The sequence below is a fragment of the Diachasmimorpha longicaudata genome, chromosome 12 (genome assembly GCF_034640455.1).
Source record: "Diachasmimorpha longicaudata isolate KC_UGA_2023 chromosome 12, iyDiaLong2, whole genome shotgun sequence".
NCBI lineage: Eukaryota > Metazoa > Arthropoda > Insecta > Hymenoptera > Braconidae > Diachasmimorpha > Diachasmimorpha longicaudata.
The window spans coordinates 5704637-5726515 of record NC_087236.1 but is presented as its reverse complement, the minus strand read 5'-3'; the positions used below and the strand labels follow the sequence as shown (position 1 = coordinate 5726515).

Genomic DNA, 21879 nt, shown 5'->3' with positions numbered 1-21879 from the left:
ATGGCGTATGGTTCCAAACCACTGTAATTTCTATTTCATTTTCTCATGAAATTTGATTCCCTTTATTTTTTTATCATTTTTACTTTTTCACATCGTGTACCACCTGAAACGAGGAAAATACCTCACCGTCTTTGATCGAGACTAGATTACAGTCGTTTCAGAACGGCACCGCAGGTGAAAACGTCTTCGAACTATCGTGCAAATTTTTCATAAAACTCCAGTTTACACCTCCACCCTTTTATTCCCGGATAAACCGACGCCCCAAGGTTATCCTCATTTTCTGTATCAGATTTGCAATTTTTGAATTGTTTTCTCCTGTACTTTTATTAATATTCCATCGCACGTGCTGCGTTTCAATTCAGAAAATAAAAGATTACTGTAATTTACTATTATGGAATAACATTCATTACGTTTAAACTGTTCTAAATTAAGTTGGGTAAATTTACAGTTCCGCACAGAACGTTTTAATTTAATTAGGTAGATTAATAAATTAATTTGGGCGATCGGCAATTTTTTTCGTTTTAGAGATAAATTACTCGAAGTTTTTACACAAACACGATTGTTTTCTCCGGAAAATGGGGATGAAATCTGATTTTTCAAAACTATTTTGAGTCGTTAAGGCTCATTAGAACGTTTACATGAGGATGTTATTAATGATTATCTGAATATTCGCTCGCGATTAGAGAAAATATCGAGAAAATATAATTTCCAGAGGTCACAGCTCCCATCGGCTTCCGACATCACAATGTCCTCGCAATTCATTCCCCTGAGTCTCTCCACTAATAAAAAAATAATTTCCCGGGACCTCATGAATTTATTACCCCATGAATTCGAAACTACGGAAAAAGTTGTAGAAGAATTATCTGTTATTCATGCGTCAATTACCCGGTATGAAATAATAATACGACTTGCGTGCGCGGAGAAGTGAATACTCCAGACTTTGAGGAGCCGTCAACGGATCAAGTAGGCCTGCGCGATGCTCAGGTAATAACGTCGTCTGCGACTTGTGACTAGTGTCTAGTAACTGGGGAGCAGATCCACCAGTTGGGGATGAAGATCCGGACACGTCAGGCGCCGCAAAGGCTTTCAACCCTGACGTATACGCCACCGTATCACCAACTCGAGACTTCGCTCCCCGGATCTAGACAGGATTTTTTTGCGTGAATTTTTTTTTGTTAATTGGCTACTATGGCCACGTCATTTTCCTCGGAGATGATGATGAGGGGACTCTGGGCTTCTCTCGAGCCGGTCCCAGAGTCCCAAATAAAAATCGAAATTTCTTTCAGATAGAGTTCGAAATTATACGCCTTGTAGTTATGAGCGGAACATTGACACCAGAATTTGCCATCCAGTACACTAAATATGCCACTGGAATATCCTTCGGATGGCCGCCGAGTTTGAAGTCCTCACGATTATCAGAAATAATTTTTCGAATCGGCTGGTGGATTTCGTACATCATCTGCACGATAGTCGTTCTCGCATTGCTCAACGCGGGGTACAAACACCGGGACAATTTTATGCATCTCACAGAATTTCTGTCAGTGGCAGCCTGTCTGCTCCAGGTGATGACGAAGATGACAGTGGGCAAGTGCCACTATCACCGATTTCAGGTAAATAATTTTCTGCCAGAAAATATCAGAATTTTTTTTTTCCCTACCAGAAAATTAATTGCTAATATTTCTTTTAATTTCCAGTACTTGATTGCGGAGATGGAGACCTTCGTGGAGAATGCCAATCCTCACGAGCGTGAGATACTCACAAATTACGTTAATCGAATAGTTCCATTTCACTCGATATATCACATCAGCTGTTCTGTTTTCGTCGGTTTTTACATATTCGGTCCCTTCATAACGGACCAGCCACTGCCCTTCGGAGCTGAGTATCCCTTTCCCTTTGATGATCACCCTGGTTACGACATTGTGTACCTGGTGGAGACGATAGGGGCCATCCAGTGCTCCTGCATCGTTGCATTTATTTGTCAAGTGTCCCTGCTGCTTTGGTATGCGACAATTCAACTGGAATTTCTCGCTGAAAACATCAGAAATGTCAACAATACCCAGCAACTCAAAGACTGCATCATTATACATCAGCATATTTTATGGTAACTGTTTATCTTTCGCTGATAAGAGATGATCTAGTGACCCCGGGATCATTGGATTTTCCTTTCAAGGTACATAGACGAAATGACGAAGATTGTCCGGCCGATGCTGATGACAGCGATCATAGTCGCGATGATATCAGTCCCCTGTGGAGGCATTCACATCGTCGGAGTGAGTCTAATAAATTATTTCAATTAGAACATCAATAATTGTTTCTAATCTTTACTCAAATCAAGCGAAATCAGGATTCATAGAATCAGAAATACTTCGCATGTCCAGATATCGTTTTGTTAACAGAAAATTATTGTCTCGCGTGTTGTTGGTGTGATAGGTCAATTAATGTGCGGTTAATCGATATTTTAATTGACCCGGTGATGAATTATTCTTCTGATGAAATGCGGCGTAATAAATATTTATTGTGCCGTAATGAACGGTGAGAGATAATTTATTGGGACGATGGGTTGTGTCGTAATGAATGAAGATAGAATCATAGATTTGAATTCGATCGGGATCGACTCGTCTTATCAGGAAATTTTGACCAGTATCGGATATTTAATTATCTGCAATCCATTAACCCGAGCTAAATTTCCACTTTGGCTCTCTTCCGCAGAAAGAAGATACCATTACAAGACTCCAGTTTATGTTGGTTGTCATTGGTGACGGTTTGGAGCTTCTGTGCTTGTCATGGGCTGCTGAGAATTTAACTATAGCGGTAAGTCACCCCATTCACGAGAGAAATATTTAGTAAAAGGGGCGGAAAATGTCACGTATTATCAGAAAAAAAAATCTGAAACGTGTTATGATCGAATTTCGGCGCTGGGGCAAGTGGGTCCTCGCGCTTTAGGGTCCCCTGAATGTCAGTAAGGTTCCAAGATGCACGAAATCGCGAAAAAAATACCTTTTTTCTCTCTCACAAAAAAATTGAAGGCTCACTCCCTCGATTTTTTTGTGGAGGAAATCGGGTCATGTCAATATCGAATTTTTTTGGTGACTTTCATTGAATTTTTCTCTCATTATTAATTTTATTAATTTCCCTCTGACATTTATTTTTCATACACTCACTAGTGCCAAGACGTTACGTGGGCGCTGTACAGCTCTGCCTGGATTAAAAATTCCAAGGAATTGAATAGGTCTGTAATTTTCGTAATGCAGAGGTGTCAAATACCCCCGAGACTGGCAGTTGGTGGACTTGTGCCGCAACTGTCAATGAGTTTTTACGCATCGGTATGATGAATTCCATAATTAAACAACGAACTTTTCGCCTAAAATCCCGGTCTAATTTTCCCGAAAATACAAACGTATCCACGTCGCCCCTGATATCACAAAAGACATCCAGAAAAAAATATTTTTCTATTTCAGTACATCTCAACAATATATTCCTTCTTCACAACGCTGCGTATATTTCTCAAGGACATCTAGGATGATTTATAGGGATTTCAGAATATTAATAGTCTCTCGGCGTGGCGTTATCTTATCGACAGTATTTTTAGCACCTCAATCATCTTCATTCTCTCATTTAAATAAATTCAAGTTTGATTTATTTATCATTAACTATTGCCCGCACTCACTTCCAATCACAGATAAAAATTACTAACAAACCTCCACTTTTTATAAATTATTAGAGAAAAATTATGGTCGAGTCATTTTCGGTGATTTTTTTTTCTTTCTTTCTGGACAGAATTGGATTGCCAAATTGTCAGGTCATTTTTACAGAATTTTTTTCTCACTTTCAACTTCCCAGTCGGATCGCCTGACACACGTAATGAAATATTAATCCATGTCACCGAATAATTGATCGTACGTATGGTCTCAGTCGTCTCGTAAGTTGTTCCATGTAATTTGTGCTGGTAATAAGGTTCGTGAATGCTGGTAACTTCTAAATATATTGTTACGAGGTAATAAAAATTGTCCAATAAATGTCACTGGATGTTTGTTCAACTTGATACGCGTCTAGTGGGGAAAAAGTTATTTTCCAAACTCAGAAATCAGCGGGGACATCGCGCTGGAAGAAAAAAAAATCAAAGATCATTTTTAACTGTCAGGGAATTGTCCAGAAATTAATTGTTTGCGAACAAAAAATACTCACCACTTGGTTGCGATCAACGACCGAATAAAATAAATGTCCAAAACAATTATCTAGATCCTAGAATATATGGAATTACCCTGAGATCACTATCACCTGTTGAGTTGAATAATGTAAATTGAAATTCATTGGAATCAAAATAATTTATCGGAATTATTTGTCACCACTTGCTGTTTCGCTTTCCCCCAACAAATTCGCAGCAGATAAATTCAACACGTTGTGTATATTGGATCAGACGAAATACACCTACGTGTATTGGTACATAGTATATCTATACATTTACCTGGCAATTAGTTTCATGGAGAATGTTGTTGTCCTTGGGTGCCAACGGTCGAGCGAGATCGTTTTGTGCGGGGGTGCTTTTGTTAAAAACAATGGGCTTGGAATAGCGGGTTAGGGAAATTAGCAAAAATATGTATTGAATACCAACTAATTTTTTTTCATTAATTTTTTTGATTGTGTAATCAAAATTCTGGGAGAACTTCACACCCTCGCAGAGGGCTTTCACCTGGATATTCCAATTTTTCGGTATATTAATTTATTCGCCCCATCGATCCAATTAAATATAATATATTAAAATATATAAAAATATATGGAAATCTTGCAAAGCGAGAAAATTAATCAATATATCAATTTTTTAAAATAAATTTATGAAAAATAAATTATTTGTGGGGCTGGAGGAGTTGAAGAAGCGAATAATTAGGGAGCGACAAAATGGCGGTACCTCAAAAAAATGGAGAATTTTATTTCGATTTTATTACGAACCCTCGCGAGGCAACAAATAACTTTTCCAATTCATTATTAATTTTTAGATATAAATAATCGAACGCTAAATTTCCCTCCAATATTTCTCGACTTTTTTAATTCAAATTAGTCTCGTCTTAACGTCGCTCTTCATATTCATTAATCATTGAGTCCCTTTCGTTTACACTCAAAGGACTCACTCCCCCGGTGTGTCTCATCATCCCTCCCCCCTTAAAAAATCACAAATTGATAAAATCACCGCATAAACCATGATTTCTCGACAATAAATGAAGGAACAGTGGTGTCGCTTATATTGAAACAGTATAACCCGTTAACCTTCGGATTTATATCGGTGACTTTCAGGGCCGGCTTAACGCGGTACCTCTCGTAGAAAGATCGGTGGTACGAAGAGGAAAAAAAAAATTATGTATAAGCGGTATTTGCGCCTTTTATATCGCCTCGCCCTTTATCCGTATCATTAATGACTTCGACCTCTCGACACTGCTGTCGTTTTTTCCCATAACATGCAACACTGCAATAATCGTTGCGATATCGTGCCACGTGAATTGCGATACTAAACGAACCGAAAATTCCATAACATATATGACTAATATGTGCGGTACAACACACTCTGCGTTGTCTATTATTAGAGGTAGAACATGTCTTGACAGAATAATAAGTTTCTTAATCGGTTCATTAACCGTTGACACGGAAAAACAATTTTTTCAATCGGCTAAATTTTTATTTTTCAAATACAGAGCCATAAAAGGTCTCCATAGGTCATATACAATATTTATTAATTAAAAAAAAAAACAACTGCCCAAAACTTGATTACATAATTTCTTTAGTTATTAACATGATCTGTGGCCGTTTCCGTCATTTTTTTTCCTCCAAAAATCTGTAAATTTCCTATTTATTCTTCCGTTCTCCCTCAACTGGGCGAATATTCACCCCTTCACCCCCTCACAAATTCCATCAGCCCTCGGTGCCTCAAGACAGTCTTGTGTTCAGTTCATTAAATTTTTAATTCTCACCTTATCTCCACCTCCCCACCACCGCAATCCCCCCGAGTCCGAGCCACCCCCTCCCCCCCCCCCTCGCTTCCACCCCATCGCTGGTGGAGGTGTTGTTGTAACAAGGTGTTAGATTAATTGTACGATTAAAACCCTGTAAATCAGCCAGTAGACGCCCACAACTCGCGCCCCAGTACAAAGTTGGTATCAACCTCACCTTCTTATTCGCCTCATACTCATCTTCCTCCCTTGACTCCCTTCATATTCCAGCGTCTCCATCTGATCCAATGAGGGTTTACTCATCCCGATATGTCCATAAGCGTATATCTATAATGCAACGTATACCTTTTTACAAAATGGCTCAAGCACTCGTGATTCATATCGCACAGTTATCCCTTGCATGCAAAAAAAAAGGGAGGAAGAGGGAGAAAAAAAAGGGGGAAAATAGAATAATAAAAAATGTATCCCTCGTGTTCCCACCTCAAATTGGAATGCCCGAGGCCCCCAGTGAGTTTCCCCCGGTGCTCGATCGTGTCGGCTTTATGCTGAATTTATGGCACGTCCAAGTCTCTTTATCTTTCTTCCAAGTTTCTCTCTTATATGCCGCAGAGAGACCGTGAGCCTTCGTAGGGAGGGTAAAGGGATATTACACCGTTCCATTGTACTTCTGAACTGGACACCAGACCACTGCAGAGGCTTTCATCAGGTACAGGAAGACAATGAAAAATATATTAATGTATTTGAGGAGTTTTTTGGGAATCACGAGGGTCATTCGAGTGACAGGGGTGTTCGGGGGGTAAATATCCTTATCAGGGGTTCCAGAGAACAATTTTTAAATTGTTGATGGAGGTATTTTGGAAATGAGAATTTTTCGCAATATTTTGCTGGGAAATTTTGACAATAATTATCATACTTTGGTGTCTGGAATGGGGTTTTTAAATTTTTATGGACTAAAATTGTTTGTAAAATGCACAAACATTTTTGGGAATTCCCCAGATATTTTTCATTTATTTTTAATCACCAAGTGCGACGCGAAAAATGGGAAAGAAGTGGAACGATAAAATACAAGAGCCCTTTACGATACATTTTTTAATATTTCTCAATTTATAAAAAATATTTTTCCAGTGTTTTACAACATAACCGGTGAATATTGCTCCAATGTTTTTACATGTTATTAATATAACGAGTACATTCACTTAATTTTTCAGTATTATAAACCTTAAATTCAATAGAAAATTTACAATATTTGTCATGACTTTGTTACATTACGTTATAATTCGATATCTTGTTCTCTGGCATAAAGGAGAGATTAATCGCAGACTGGCGGGCACCAGTGATAATGATATGTAGCCTTGATAGTGTACCCAAACGTGCACATTATTCTGGTAATGTAGCTCAGTTTTCTGCGTACATTCGTTACTCTTTTTATTCATTTCTCCTCTGGATAAGTCAGAGAGCATGGTAATGGGTACATTAACGCAAATCTGTATGAAGGAGAAGTACGAATTTTATGTGTCGTAAAGATCGTAAGGTTGGAGTTACATTAATAGAATCGTGAAATGTTGATATCAATTTATGTGGTACTTCACTTTGTGTACATGAGATTTCCCACGGTTTATACCGACATTTTATGCGGGAGAAAAATTGTTTATTGCTCCAACTCATGAGTAAACTTCCCTAATGATCTTTAAAAATGGCCCATTAACGTCACAAATCATCGGGAAAAAATCCACCCCCTCACACTCGCCAAGTGTCAATTTTGTCAATTTTTAATTCAGCGCCAGTTTTTTATGAATATCTCGGGGTCTAATAAAGATATCGAAATTTTTGTTATAACATTTTTTGTTGCTCCAACCGAGTGCTACAACAAATGTCTTGACAGATTTCCGCTATCTCCGCTATTCACCTCGCTTCTCAATTTTTAATTAAATAAAATTTACGATGAGAGGAAAAATCGGTCGCTGCGGTGATTTTCAGTCAGTTAATTTATAATTATTACCGATGACGCGGTGGAATTACGTCAAAGTGGTTGCCACGGCTGATGGAAAGACCTTTAAACCCTACGCGCGGGTTAAACCGATGGGTTACACCATCCCATGTAGCAAGTAAGTATCGCAGTCCACACACTTTACGATCCCATTATGTAAACTCGCTTTCGCAGCGACAACGAACCGAAGAGTGTTGGAGAATCTTCCTCAGCGCTTAGAGGAGCTAGACCCCCAACGAGAGTATATTATAAAATATAAAATTCCCGGTAATAGTGCCATCACTCAACAATTAATTTCAACCAGATGTTTGCACTGTGTCCGATACCTTGAAATTAATTATCTTATGGTTTACAAATTATCATTATCATACTTGACAGCTGTAAATGCACTCTCGAAAAATAGACATACAATGCCTAATTAACCTCACGCACTCGCCGTTCATAATTAATTTATTATTCAGGCACTTTTCAGGTTCACAATTTTCAAGTATTCAACAGTGATTAAAATATATTTTTCTATTTTAAACAATTACCCATCCTTATACCTATGGTGAGATTTTTCATGCCGCACACGTGACAGATAGAATTTTCATGGAGATAAATTTCCCTGAAAAATTTCTCACCGCGTGGAAGCTCCTGTTTAACAACAAATTCTTCTCAATTTCGATGTAAAAGTTTGTGACGATCTCAGAAGAAATTCAAACAGAAATGGAATAACATGTTGCTTCAATGCATCAATTAATATTCGAATGAATAATGCATGTGATGCTCATGATTTACCTATCACCTCCATCCAACTTTTTCACATTTCCATTTCACCCTCTCCCCCATTTGGATTTCAGTGCATCGTGAATCACGAGCTGTGAAACAAGTCACGTATCTCACAATCAGTTTAAAAATACTTATATGTCTCAAAACTGTAACACGTTTACTTTCTCACAATGCGCGAGAATCTTGATAAAAGTTGGAATCAAAAAACATGTATAAATACGTGTATACCCCTCCATCAACATCTACCCCTCTATGTACATAATAATAATAAATTCCCGTGGAAAAAAAAAACATCCATTAAATACCTCCGAAAGAAACCATAACTTAGATGAGAGCAGAAGTACATAAATAACTTAACTAAACATCAAACAAAACTGCATCTAAGAAGAATGGAATAATTAGTCTTAACAATTTAAACGGAAAAATAAAATGTTGAAATTTAAATTAGTTAACGAACCGCAATCCCAGTGACAGAGAGAAATAATATGAGCATTAAGTGAAACAATAATTCATAAATAATTCATCTGTGAGTTGATTAGTCACTGAATTTTTTTCTGACCCACTTGAGTCATTTTTTTTTTCGCAATTAGTTGTTGTTTTAGTTGAGGTGAAGTAATAACGTTGTGAGTTTGCTTAATATCTAAATCGTTCATGGAACATACAAAGATTAATATATCATAGATATATGGGACCAAAATCACCGGACCAAGTCGAGCCAAGAGCTCTGTATCGTTGTGTCAGAAGATCGCGAGAAAAATTATTAATTACTGTCATTAACTGCGGTTAAAAAAAATATCAAACGCTAAAAAGCCCTTCAACAGCTTCATCGAAGGCCTGAATTTATGCTGCGATGAATTTTTCCATTTTATCGCATCAATTTTTCGATTATTCTGACAACGGCTGTCGCGCAGCAGCGAAAAGTTCCGCGTGCACAAGACAGCACCAACGAGGAGCGAAGAAATCATTATTTTTTCACCTGACAGAGCAACTCGACGAGGTCCAGCAAGCAATCGTGAGAAAAGATATCTACGAGGCTAAAAAAAAACAATAGTTCGCTTAACGAATAATCAAGAACTTTCGTAAAAGACAAAGAATTATCGCGAACAATGGACGTACCTCCACTGCTGCAGATCGGGAGAGAGGAGACGAGGGAAAAAGGGAGGGAAAAAAATAGGAAAAAAAATCCTTGAAACATTTTTCTTAATGTTAATGATCGCCGAAAATAGGCGTACTCTTATCACCCAGCCGTGGATCAACGCCGCTTGTCGACGCAATGATCCAACAACGGTGGATATATTCTTTTTTATTAAGTCACTCATCAATCACAATCACTTGAATCTTTATCGCTTTGAATTTGATTCGTCATTCACGCAAAAATTTACAATCGCACGATAACTTCGGGAGTCTTTCGTGAGAAAGAGCCAGAAGTACTGTGTCATCCATCGTCTCGATCAATGTTCCATTTTCATTAATTTAATCATGAAAATAGATGAGCTATAGACCAATTAATCAAATAATTAGTTGATTATCTCGGAGATAAGTAACTCGAGGTAAACGTGAGAGGACATTCTGGTGATCATCCAGAAGACGAATTGCCTCGAGATTTTTCATGCAAGCAAAGGGTTCTATTCGAGTAATTTTTTTCCTCTCCACGAATCGATGATGATTAATTAGAACAGCAGGTGTTTATTGGAACGAAGATCGAGATCTACCTTGTGCTTTCCGAACGGGTTCAGAGACTGTAGGGATGACAGAACTGGTAGACTAACCTCTGGCTGCGCTCGGTCTTCTTCATGATGCCCTTCTTGTAGTACTGCCTGATGCTACGGCTGAGTTTATCGTAGTTCATCGCCGGCCGATTTTTGCGTTTGCCCCAGAGTCTGGCGACTCTGACGGAGTCCTCGATCTTGAAGACACCCTTTGTGCGATCCAGCCAGCGGATACAGGAGCCATGGAGTCCGGGGCTCTGCAGGAGCTCCTTCAGGAACTGCCAGAGGTGAATGTGAGAGCCTCCGTTGCGCATTTTTCCACCGCCTGTCGGGGTCTGCACTGGACTTGAGTCTTCATCTTCATCTGCGCAGAGAGAAGGACCAACTTCTTAATTTTTTTCCAAAATTAATTAATTAAAAATTATAATTTCCCAGGGGAGCATTCATGACTTAAATGAGGGATTTATTATCCCTTTAAAATTGATTTTCAATCATTATTAGCTGTTAATGAGTGTTAATTTATCTTTGGATAATTTACTCTGTCTACTGACGATCGAATTGCCTTCTCCAACGATGGTAATATTTATTTAAAAATTGCAAGGAAAATTAGGGCTGAATTTATTTTGTGTTTGAAATATTCCCGCCAAAGAACGGGCCAATTACCATCGCTGTAGTCCATGGTACAAGATGAGGCTGTAACACTGGCAGGTCCAGCGCTGGTCATCGACGATGACGGACTGGGATTCCCATTACTCGCTGGCTGTACAACACCAGCTGGACTCCAGGATGCGGCTAGTGTATTTCTCGGTGATTCTTCAACCGCTGCTTTCCAAATTTCCAATTGTGCATACAGCATACTTCCACACTGTGACAATGAGAGAGATAAAACGTGAAAAATCAATTATCTGAAGTGGAAATAAAGTGGTACGTCTGTATGTCTACTCATAGAAAGCTGCGTAAAGTTCAAGTGACGAGGAAATTAGCTTTCCTGATGGAATAAAAAAATTGTTTTACGAGGATAAAATAATATTAATGATGGTATTAAAGTTATCTAAGTACTTTGAATATTTTTCACTAGGAAGATGCATGTGAGCTTTCATTTAAAACCAATCTGACTCGAAGTTTCCTGATATCATACAGTAAATTAATTATTAAGACTGACTAATCAATTTTAAAGACTGAAGTCTTTATTGTATAAAAATATACAAAAATGTCACACAACAAATGGATCACCCATTTGTTCATCTAAATGAGGTCACCCCCAAAAACTCGTTCCCACAAATTTAAACAAATCAGGAACAATCACGTGACTACTTTATTCGATCATGAGCTTAATAATTTCCCAAATTATCAATTTTTTCCTCATCCCATCGCTCCATAAATTCCCCCATTTCCCTCCACCTATTTCATCTCATCCCTCCCTCCCCCTCCTCCCCACCTGGATTATAATCTCGCTAATTCCTTTCTCCGTTCAATGCCTAAACAAATATAATTCACGATATGAGTAATTTGGTCTCCCTCGTTCCATTCTCATCGTGCAAGTATGAAGGTAAGAAACACCAAAGAGAAAGCGGCCAACGCAACAGGCACGATGGCAATGGCTGACCTACTTGTGATACCGATTCGAATGGTTACCGCTCATATCGTTGTATTCACCGCCAGTTGGCCATAGCCAATCGGACACAGGCGGTAAAACACCTCATATAAGCGGGAAAAAAAAAAAAAAAAAAAAAAAATCCCCCGCACGATGACTGGCCGTTGGTAAACATTTGAAATTGTTGTACATATGTGTTTAACAAACGTAGGTGATCATGAGGGAGATGAAAACGCACCTCAGCTGCAGTTATGTACAATTTTATGTACCATGACGCCATTACTCCACGTGATTCAGTACTTCTGTATGAAAGGGGGAGGTAGGAGGGGGTTAAAGAGGGGGCGGGAGGGTGAGGGTATGTAATACCGTGTTCATCTGCGTTACGAAATGCCATTTAGTCATTGAATGAGGGGAAAAATGAACGCGAATATCCCGGGTAAAATGTATCGATCGTGATCGCGCAACTCGATCCAGTGCGCAAGCGCAATAGATCGCCTGGGCGCGCTGTGTCCTGTTGATGTTTCTGTTTCGCTGGTATTTTTTTTTTCATGATGCGATGGCTGGATGCAGCGGGATTTGAAATTAGCTACGATGTGTTTCTCACATGGGGATTGAAGTGGAATTTCAAAATCGAATGATGAATGGCGACTGCATTGGAAATAGATGGCCGGGGGTATTTATAGAGTTTACGGACATTTTCAGAATCATGAGCGGGATTTAGATCGTATTTTGCGATAATATTGGCGTTGGCAGATGGGGAAGAGCGAAGTTGGGTAAATACGGGGGAATAATATTGAGTTTTTCCTGGGAAATAATTTTATATTTTATTATTTTGGAGTTATAAATTGTGGGGATTTTCTGATTCAGTTTTTTATTGAAAGGAATTTTTTTTTTTTCGGGGAAGTAAATTTGGAAATTTGAATCAGGAAATCCGGTCAAGTTTTATGGAAATTGCTGGGTTTTTGGGGATTTTCTTGGGGGTCTGAGATTTATTTTGGTGGAAATTACAAGATTGGGGTAAATAAAATTAGATAATTTTGAAATAATTGAGAATTTAAGTCCAATCGGTTTTTTCAGTTCGATTTCTCGTTTTTCTCTTTGACAAATTGCGGAGAATGATCAAGGATAATTTTTTACGACTGTGCAGCACGAATAAGCAGCTCTAATTGGAATACAAAGAATCATGATGAATGTGAGTAATTTTAGATTTCTGTCGGGTAGAATTGTATCGGTGATTTATTTCACTTTCGAACTCGCTGAAGGTTAGGGAATACGAGAGAATAATCTACAAGTTTTGATGGAAATAAATTGTCGGTTCTAAATGTGAGAGATCGGGCTAATTAAAGACTCGTGAAGCTCATTCAAATCGTTACTTTTATTGGCAGTTTTCCTATTTACTTCCAATGAGGAAAGAAAAACAATCGAGACGGAATTACTCAGACGATTTTTTACCGGAATGATGAGGTTTCAGAAATTATCATAATCATGTGCTGCGGAGAGAAAAAAAATGAATAAAAATTATGAGAAAAAAAATGCGTAGGAGGAAACAAATGTTCCGTAAAAATTACGGAAAAGTTTCCTCACATTTTCTAAAACCACATTTCGAGGAGAATTACGGAACATATGAGTCATTTTTTTATTGAATAGATGTGGAAAAATAATGACGATGCCTTGATGGCAATAAATAATTTCTGATAGACTCGGGTTTTCCCATTTTTTGGGCATCATAAATCTTCAAAAAATTCTCGCGCTCATAGATTATATTTCTTCATCACGTGCGTCAGTGGAAACACTTGCGATAAATTTTCTCACGTGAATGGTGCGAGTAAATACTGAAGCTCGAACGACAAGTTCCGGTTACATCACATGCGGGGAGGGCATTCATCAAATGATGAATAGAAATTTTTGAAAAAAAAAAAAAACGTGCCAGGGAAATTTACCTCGACAAGTTTTCGGAATTATCAGAGAACTAGAATTTTATGGGCTCACGAGTCCCCTCGTGCTTGTGCTTTTCTCAAATTAATTCTAAACTACATTTTCGAATTACAATTTACCCACAGCACCCACAGCAATAAAAAATAAACTCCAATCGTCTGCGTGATTTTCCTTCCCACATCGAGTCAATCCAACTCACATTCACCTAGAAAATCTGATAAGAATAATCCATGTTAATATTTTTTTGACGTGAAATTGAATCAGTTGATGTGCCCTCACTCACGATCTTGATAAAGACTCCACAATCTATCCAAGAAATGACACTGTACTTTCATGAAAAAAAAATCCCGCCAACAATGCTGTCCAGACTTTCATAATCCCTTTTCCTCCCCCGACTAAAAAAATCATCGAACCAATTTCTTTCCACTGAATAATTCATCTGACTCTTGACTTTCAATTTTAACCACCAAACGACTCATCGTTCTAATGCTCGTTCAGCCCATAATACATCCAATACTTCACTTTCGATGTTAAAATTCTCCTCGATAATGTCCCCATCCCACTCGCCATCTTTGAATGTATCACGCCGTATATTTAAACGCAGCAAAAGGTACCACCGCGACTCAAGTGCGCACACGGATTTCCGAGAAATTCACTTTCACCGGACTTTCCTGGGCCCCCTGGACCCCACCCCCCTCTCACTAAAAATTTTTTTTAGTCTCTCATATCGAAATCGAGTGGTCACTGGTGCTCGAATCTTGACTTTGGGGTTTTAAAACTCGGTAATTCCATGAAATTGAATAAGTGATGACGCGGTCCGGGCACCGTTAGGATCGCCATTCAGTGCAATGAAAGTATATTCCACCGACGGCCTTTGTACAGCCGGCCAGGAGAATTGCTTTTTTGCGTAATGACGGGAATTGTGGGTGAAATTTTCCGGATGTGGTCTGTGAATTTTTCATTATTAAAAAAATTATTTCACTGTTTACCGCACCGAGAGGAAAGTTGAATGAAAATTATTCAGAAAATCCCATCCAATTTTATTATTCGAGCGCTCATCGTGAGGAATTACTCCTATTTGATATAAACAAATTATTCCAGAGGCTATTTTGTTTACCAGAAAAAATTACCAGTGAAAAATACCGGAAGAAATTACGGTTTTGCAAATTCAAGCGGATCCTCTCGAAATTTTCACGTCGTTTAATTATTTTTAATTGCTATGAAGGAGTATTACCACCGCTATTATTATCATTATCTGATAATAATGATAGGTGAGATCGTGGGGAAATAGTGAATATAGTGTTGAAAGATTGATGAGAATTTTTTTTTTACGATAACTGGACTCGTTTGATTTTTCTCCGAAATTTTATCGTTCTGCAAAATTACCTGGGGCGCTCGCTGGCAGAATTCCTCCTCAGTGAGGGAGGCAAGAGTTGCGCCATCGATGTTGAAGCTGTCCAGAGGGACCGACGGCAACTGGAGCTGTCTCCTCGCCCATTGGACCCATGCTGCTACGTCTGCTGCACTCCAACGACGGGGCTCTGAGGGGATAAAACATCAGTTGTGATTTTATTCATTTCCATTTCATTGGTTTATTTGATAATCAGCATTTCCAACGAGGCCGACAGAAGCAATTCGAGGACCAGAATAATTTCATAAATCATGCGGTAAATTTAAACGAGTAATTTATCAAATCATAAAATCACTATGGAAGCGATATCTCAAAGTGCAGAACATCAATTAAGAAAATGACATTTTGTCGAGGAAAAAGTTCTTAAATATCTCGTAATAAATTGTTTATATTTTCTATATCAATTTGTTGGGCTTTTCACACCGATTTTTATGTCAATGAACATGTCCCTGACTCTACCCTGACGCAATCCCAATAATCACTTTATCAGATTTCCCCGTCAGTTAAATGTTGCTGTCAGTCGAAAATGTACCAAAGTCATGAGCTCGTTTCATCGTGAAAATATTCGGGGGCCGGAAGTGCCCTGGTACCGGAGGGCCACTCAACGGCCTTGGTAAAAGTCAACACGTCCATCATTGGATTTCGTAATCTACGTGGCAACGCTCTGTGCCGTTTTCTCGTAACTTATTCCACGCGTGACGTCATTTGCGAGACATAGAGCCAATAGTGCGAGAGAGAACCGGTCGTGATTGACGGTACAGTGCCTTCGGCAAGGCGACACTGTGCCGGCGAATGAAAATGGATAAAATGGGGAGATAATGTCGAGTGAAAATATGCGATGAGAGTTAACAAAAATAGTTCAATTACTTATTCATTGAGAGTACGAGGAAATTTTACATTTTAATTGGCAAAAAGTTTGGGAATCCAAATGAAAAATGAAAATATTACAAATATAACATGTTTTTTATGCAGAATAATTAATTTGAGATGAATTAAATCACCACAAAGATGTAATTAATTATATGCTACCAATAAAATTGTCCTCGTCTTTGGGGAAAACAAAAAATTTCCTCGTCCGAGAGATTTTGGTTCCTGAATTTTTTTTCATAACAAAAAATTTCTAAAAATGTATCAGAACTCACCAGGATGAATTCCCAGGGCGACGCAAGTGTTATCGAAGTCCTTCTGGAGCTGTTGAATAGCCAGACTCAGGACAGGTTCGATCTGTTCACGTGCGAGATCTCCAACGCACTCACTGCTGTCCATATCCTCCACAAATCCAGTGCCAACTCCCCCGAGTTCCACAGGTCTGAGATTATACTTCCTCTGGAAGCTGGTGTCCCTGAGGACCTCCCTCAGCAGTTGATGATCGTTCTTCTGATTATCCTTGAATATTTCGTCCTCCCGACAGAGAGGATCCGCGTCCTGGAGTTCAATCTTCGGAATGAGTGGAGTATTTTTGGGGGTTTCTGGCAGGACCGAGTCCTTCCGGGTGTCCTTGAAGAGGAGGGTGCGAAGTGGCGAGGTTTCTAGCTCCAGTGGAGCTGGTGAGGACGACTGGGAGGAGCTGATTGAGCGGGGCTCCTCTTTGAAGAGAATCTCCTTGAGCAGAGGGTTGGATTCCTCTCGTTTGGGGAAGAAATCAGTGTCCAGGGTGTTGTAGATGTCTTCCTCGGTGCGTGGGGGTGTGCAGGGGACTGTGCAGTCGGTGGAGTCTTCCTTATAACCGAGACTCTCTGCCAAGAGTCTAGAACATGAATAAAAAATTTGTTTTTTGATGAAAATTATTTAAAGACTGAAATAACAAAAAAATCATCGCTTATTAATTTTTTACCTCGACTCCTGAAGTATCGCAAGTAGATCCAGACTCTTCTCCCTCTTCACCGGCTGCTTCACTGGCTCCGGACTCGTCGGATACAATTGTGCACTCTGGGGGCTTTGGGGTACGTAGTAAGGACTTGTAGGATACCCCGGTGATGCCTCACGTGAATAATTCGGGGACAATTGGCCAGTGAGACCGGGATATGGGGGACTTGGGTAGGTCGTTGGGGATCCTGGACGCGGTGAGTGCACCTCTTGTTTAATCTGTGGTGCCTTCAGGGTTGTCTGAGTGATGGATGTCGTGTAATCGTCGGGCAGAAGGGACAGATCAAATTGAAAGGTCGTGTAGTCGAATGTGGGCGAGAAGCCTGCGGCCGTTGGCACTGTTTGTGGCATCTGAAAACATTTAAATAACAACAATCCATCAAATCTCATTGGAATAAGAAAAATCCAGGCGAATAAATAAACGATGAAGTTCGATTTCAGACTCGGCCAATTGAAGATAAAAAATTGCTTCAATTAATTATCGATTTAATTTGATTCAATTCAATTACATTTTCCTCTCACCAAATTATCTCCTTTTTAATTTTATATTAATTGTTGTCGCCCTGGTATCTCTCGATAAATTAAAAAAATATAAATTAATGTGAGAACCTGTGGCTTCTCCCTCCCCCAAAAATCAAAAAATAATAATCCCCCAATTACTCAACTCTGATTGCCCCTAAAGAGAGCGTTGAGCCATTAAAATGTGTTAACAATATCTGTCATCATTAAAATCACCCCCTGAGTATCATCCACTCCTTTCGTTCATCTGCACCAACGAGTATCATCCCATCCCCGGAGGGCCCAACTACACAATATCCTCGGTTCACAGAGCAGCCAAAACACTTTTCCCCCGACATTATTATTATTTTTTTTTCTATCATTTTATTTATTTCTCCCGCGTTTGATTTTTTTTTTCTCGTTTTACAGAGACGAATGAAGAAATGGGAAAAATGAAAACGAGAATGGTTGAAGGGAGATGGTCAATCCAGGGTGAGTGAAGGGAGGGAAAGGGCTTCAGGCCGTTTATCTTCGCGCGTGTGTTTATTGCCCGTCGTGTGCTTGACCTCGCATCAGTTTGTTACGCTTTGTAAGCCCATTACAGCGTTCCCAAGTGCATCTTCGCTACGCCAAGGCGGGGTCGGGCATTTCTGACATCTTGACGTAGTGCATCGCAAAAGGTCGGGCACTGAGAAATAAACGATTATGCCTTTTCTACTCAGTGGAGAAACACTTGGGAATCTAAAGGTAAGAGGGGGAGAGATTGGGGGGTTGGGGTGGACGGGGAGGTTTGGGTGGGTGTGGAGGGGGGGGGGGAGGGAGGGGGATTAGACGGCTCTCGGTGATGCTTATGGGAAACGCTGAGATAGACGCCATTCGCTCGGGAATAGAGTGATACATATACAAAGATGTGTTTCGTGATTTTCGATTCTAATCCGATGAAGCAATCAGCGTGATTTATTGTTATTAAATTGAGAGAAACGAGGGATGGAAATTGAGGGGAGGTGAGGTGATATCCACCGGTGAATTGTTTTGAAATTCAATTGCTCGGGGATTTTTTTTTAGGGATTTCAGGGGCGAGGGGAGAAGGACTCGAAAATTTGGGGAGTGGATTTGATTGGGGATGAGAAATAATTTTTTGGGGGTTTCTAGTGGAGATGGGGATGATTTAGAATTTTATGGGGAATGCTAGATGTATTGTGACTTGTAGGGGGAACAATTGGAACTTCTGGAAATTTTTTTAAGAATTTTGTGAGTTATTTTTAGTGTCAAAAAGGCGGGGAAAATTCAGGACGACCTCAACGCCCTAAAAATTATCGTATTTGGCCGGAAAAAAATTATAAAAAAAATGCTGACAGTTGGTGAAGGGCTTTTAGCAGTAAAATGTCAACGACACCTCGAATACCCGAAAAAAAAAATTCATGAAATAGGAAATTCCCGTATATCCTCCATTATTTATGTTCTTAGGTGATAAAAGTTTGCCAGTTTATGATATACTCCGAGGTACCGGTCTCGCGTATGTTTTACGATGCTAGAGTGTCTGTCCTCTGATGAGGCTCATGAAGATGTTAAACGTTTTGGTGTCCCCTCGCACAGTGTGAAGCCGGCTAGATACGCTTATGGCGTATCAGGTGCTGTCTCAGGATCTCAGCTTTGTCCAAACATTCAAAAATATACGAGACTGCCAGGAATATATCGCTCTGAGGGGTTTATATCCCCGAGATTTGTTTTCACTCGGCTCCGATGCCGATGTAAATTCAACGGAGGGGGCAATTCTGACAAATCGTGAGATCTCGGGACCGCTCGATATATTTCTTCCCACAAACAGATCTATAATAATTTTTTTTTCACAATTTTCCATCGATCCTCAGTCATTACTGCCCACATCCCACATCACTCAACAATTAAATTCTCCTCCCAAGGAGGTCTCACATGAAAATTTAACATTATCATTATTCTATATTACTAATAAACTAACGATAAATCAAAGTAAATGGTGATGATCTTCGAATGAGATCGGTATCTGCCCTGGGATTTAAAAAATCGGCGTAAAAAATTCAAATCTCCCACAAAGACGACATTTGTCTTTTCTCCCTCTCCCTCCCTCCCCCCTTCACCCCCTCGCATTGACGCGCGTTAAATAGGACAGTTTAGATCGTCCGAGGATCGTTAAGTTTTCCCCCTACGTGTAACCGATCGAAGCTGAATCCGCCACGATCAGCGCAAGAAAAGGTGGATAAGAACCTAACGGCCATTGGGATTGGACGGGACAAGAGAACCTCGTAACTAGAGCGATTCAACATGGCGGCATATCTCAAGCCCAAAGCGTCTATTGGAGTTCAACGACCCCCAGGGGTTCAAGGACCACGACCCTGGATTTATCGTTTCATTATAAAAAAAAAAAAATTGAAAAAAAATAACGCCAACGACTTTTTCACCTTTCATTAAGGTTCATTGGAGATGGCGATAATTATGTCTTTTATTCTCATTATGTTAAATTTTTTTTATACCTCTCTCACCTATTAAGATGTACCGGTTGAATATTTATCCACCGAGACAATTTTCTTCGCCCCCTCAGCCACAAACTACCCAGAGCTCCTCTCTCGCAGTTGGATCGTCGTAAATTATCGATTTTTCGAATAAATAAACTCGATCCTCTTCACGGTAACACGTGAAACAGTTTTTCGTCCACCGGTACACGATCACTCGGATATTATACGATCCGTTACATTGATCAACAACGCAAACGAGTGTATAAACATGCGACGATTACTATCACGATTTAAAGGATGAAACTGGTAGTTTGGTGAATCGGACACTGGAATTTTCAGTGTTAATGCGCGATTTTATCAGTTTGTGATAGTGAAAAAATAACGGGGGTGAAGAGGGGGGAGAGGGTAAGTTTACAAAACACAATGATACGCGACACTGCACTGGTTGAGTGAATAAACTTTTTGTTTATATGTGATTTGTTGAATTGAAGATATATTGATGGGGAATTCATGGACCAGTTCCTGGTAGCGATGCAGTTGTTATCAGGAGAAGAGTTGAAAAATGTTTTTTTAAATCGTTAAGTGGAATGTATAATCAAGAAAGTATATATTTAGTAGCAAACAAACTTTATCTATTTAACGCGTAAATAAATTCTGAATCTAAACTCGATTTCCTGCGATCGAACGAATTATAACGAGATTTTTTATTGAAAAATCGAGTTCATTAGCAAATCAATTGGCGATTTATTTCAATAATCGAATGAAAATTGTACTGCAAATAATTGACTCATTTATCAACATTATTATCCTTCGTATTTAGTCGAGTGATAGGGAGAGGTAATTTTTTATATCCAAAAATTAATTCTATTATTTTATCACTTTTATTCGTCAGTGCGGTGATCGATCGTCCGATCAATTCCTCCATCAAAATGAACTATTGAGCTACGGTTTTCCCAAGATGATTCACTCTCCTCGATAAAAAAAAACCAAATTACAGATCAGGAAAAATACACAAACAATTTTGATAACCCGAACTCTCACGTGTTCCTGCCATGACAGTTGTGTGGCGTTTAAGATGATCTCTGCTCAGCGAAGAATCCCCAAGATTCCCCTTCTCAGCCTTCAATTCAGCCGTCGTATGAATCAGGAAGAGGACTGTATATTTTTTTTTTATTACTTCTTTTGCAGGTCCCGAGGTCAATTCCCGCGGCGTGGATAGAGTATAACAAATCGTTTTATTTTTTTCTCTATTTTATTCATCGCATCGCTCACTCGCACCAACAATTCCGTCAGACTGATAATTTTTTTTTCATCTACCGTGAATTCGCTGCCTTGACTGCTCGATGACAATCCCATTGACGTGTACAACAGTGTAAAATACTATTTATCTTTTTGTAATGAAAATAATGACAATGGAATTCCATTGAAATGCCCACGAGTTGTTTCATCATGCGATTTAACAAATTCAGATCGATAAATAAATGCGCTTAAAGTCATCGTATATCAGGAGTGGTGGGAAATTGTTGGTGACCAGTGGTAGATAATAGGTACAGAGCCAATGGCAATCGCAATGGGAATTTTACGGCCGTTGGAGTTGCACTAGGAGGTGAAATGCTAATACGTGTGGGCGCACCATCGACGCTCCTGCGTGTCACATGGACTTTTTACTATTTCCAA

The 21879-nt window shown here is 39.3% G+C and overlaps 2 protein-coding genes across 10 annotated transcripts in view; one reads left to right on the top strand and one right to left on the bottom strand.

Moving 5' to 3' along the window:
* The first annotated feature begins 864 nt into the window (after positions 1-864).
* LOC135167831 (uncharacterized) lies at positions 865-7352 on the top strand. Of its 7 annotated transcripts, none has more exons than XM_064131433.1 (7): positions 865-984; positions 1287-1610; positions 1695-2101; positions 2171-2270; positions 2710-2811; positions 3165-3323; positions 6549-7352. In XM_064131433.1, the coding sequence occupies exons 2-7, from the start codon at positions 1317-1319 to the stop codon at positions 6567-6569; spliced, it is 1083 nt and encodes a 360-aa protein (XP_063987503.1). In that variant the 5' UTR covers positions 865-984; positions 1287-1316; the 3' UTR covers positions 6570-7352. The 7 variants fall into 7 exon arrangements, with proteins under 7 accessions (XP_063987503.1, XP_063987497.1, XP_063987502.1 ...); XM_064131427.1 differs by lacking the exon at positions 6549-7352 and adding an exon at positions 3459-4325 and having other exon boundaries at positions 3165-3229; XM_064131432.1 differs by lacking the exon at positions 6549-7352 and adding an exon at positions 3459-3660 and having other exon boundaries at positions 866-984.
* Positions 7353-9891: 2539 nt separating this feature from the next.
* Positions 9892-21879, bottom strand: part of LOC135167816 (DNA-binding protein D-ETS-4-like) — a 35313-nt gene continuing 23325 nt past the window's right edge. The window contains exons 1-6 of one of the 3 annotated variants that reach the window (XM_064131391.1): positions 20221-20569; positions 17181-17563; positions 16489-17093; positions 15322-15476; positions 11070-11271; positions 9892-10770 (exon numbers count right to left, since the gene is read on the bottom strand). In XM_064131391.1, coding sequence (XP_063987461.1) covers positions 10430-10770; positions 11070-11271; positions 15322-15476; positions 16489-17093; positions 17181-17563 — 1686 coding nt within the window. In that variant the 5' untranslated portion in view covers positions 20221-20569 and the 3' untranslated portion in view covers positions 9892-10429. Of the gene's footprint in view, positions 10771-11069; positions 11272-15321; positions 15477-16488; positions 17094-17180; positions 17564-20220; positions 20570-21879 lie in introns of those variants that run through there. The other 2 variants (XM_064131389.1, XM_064131388.1) reach the window with 2 other exon arrangements.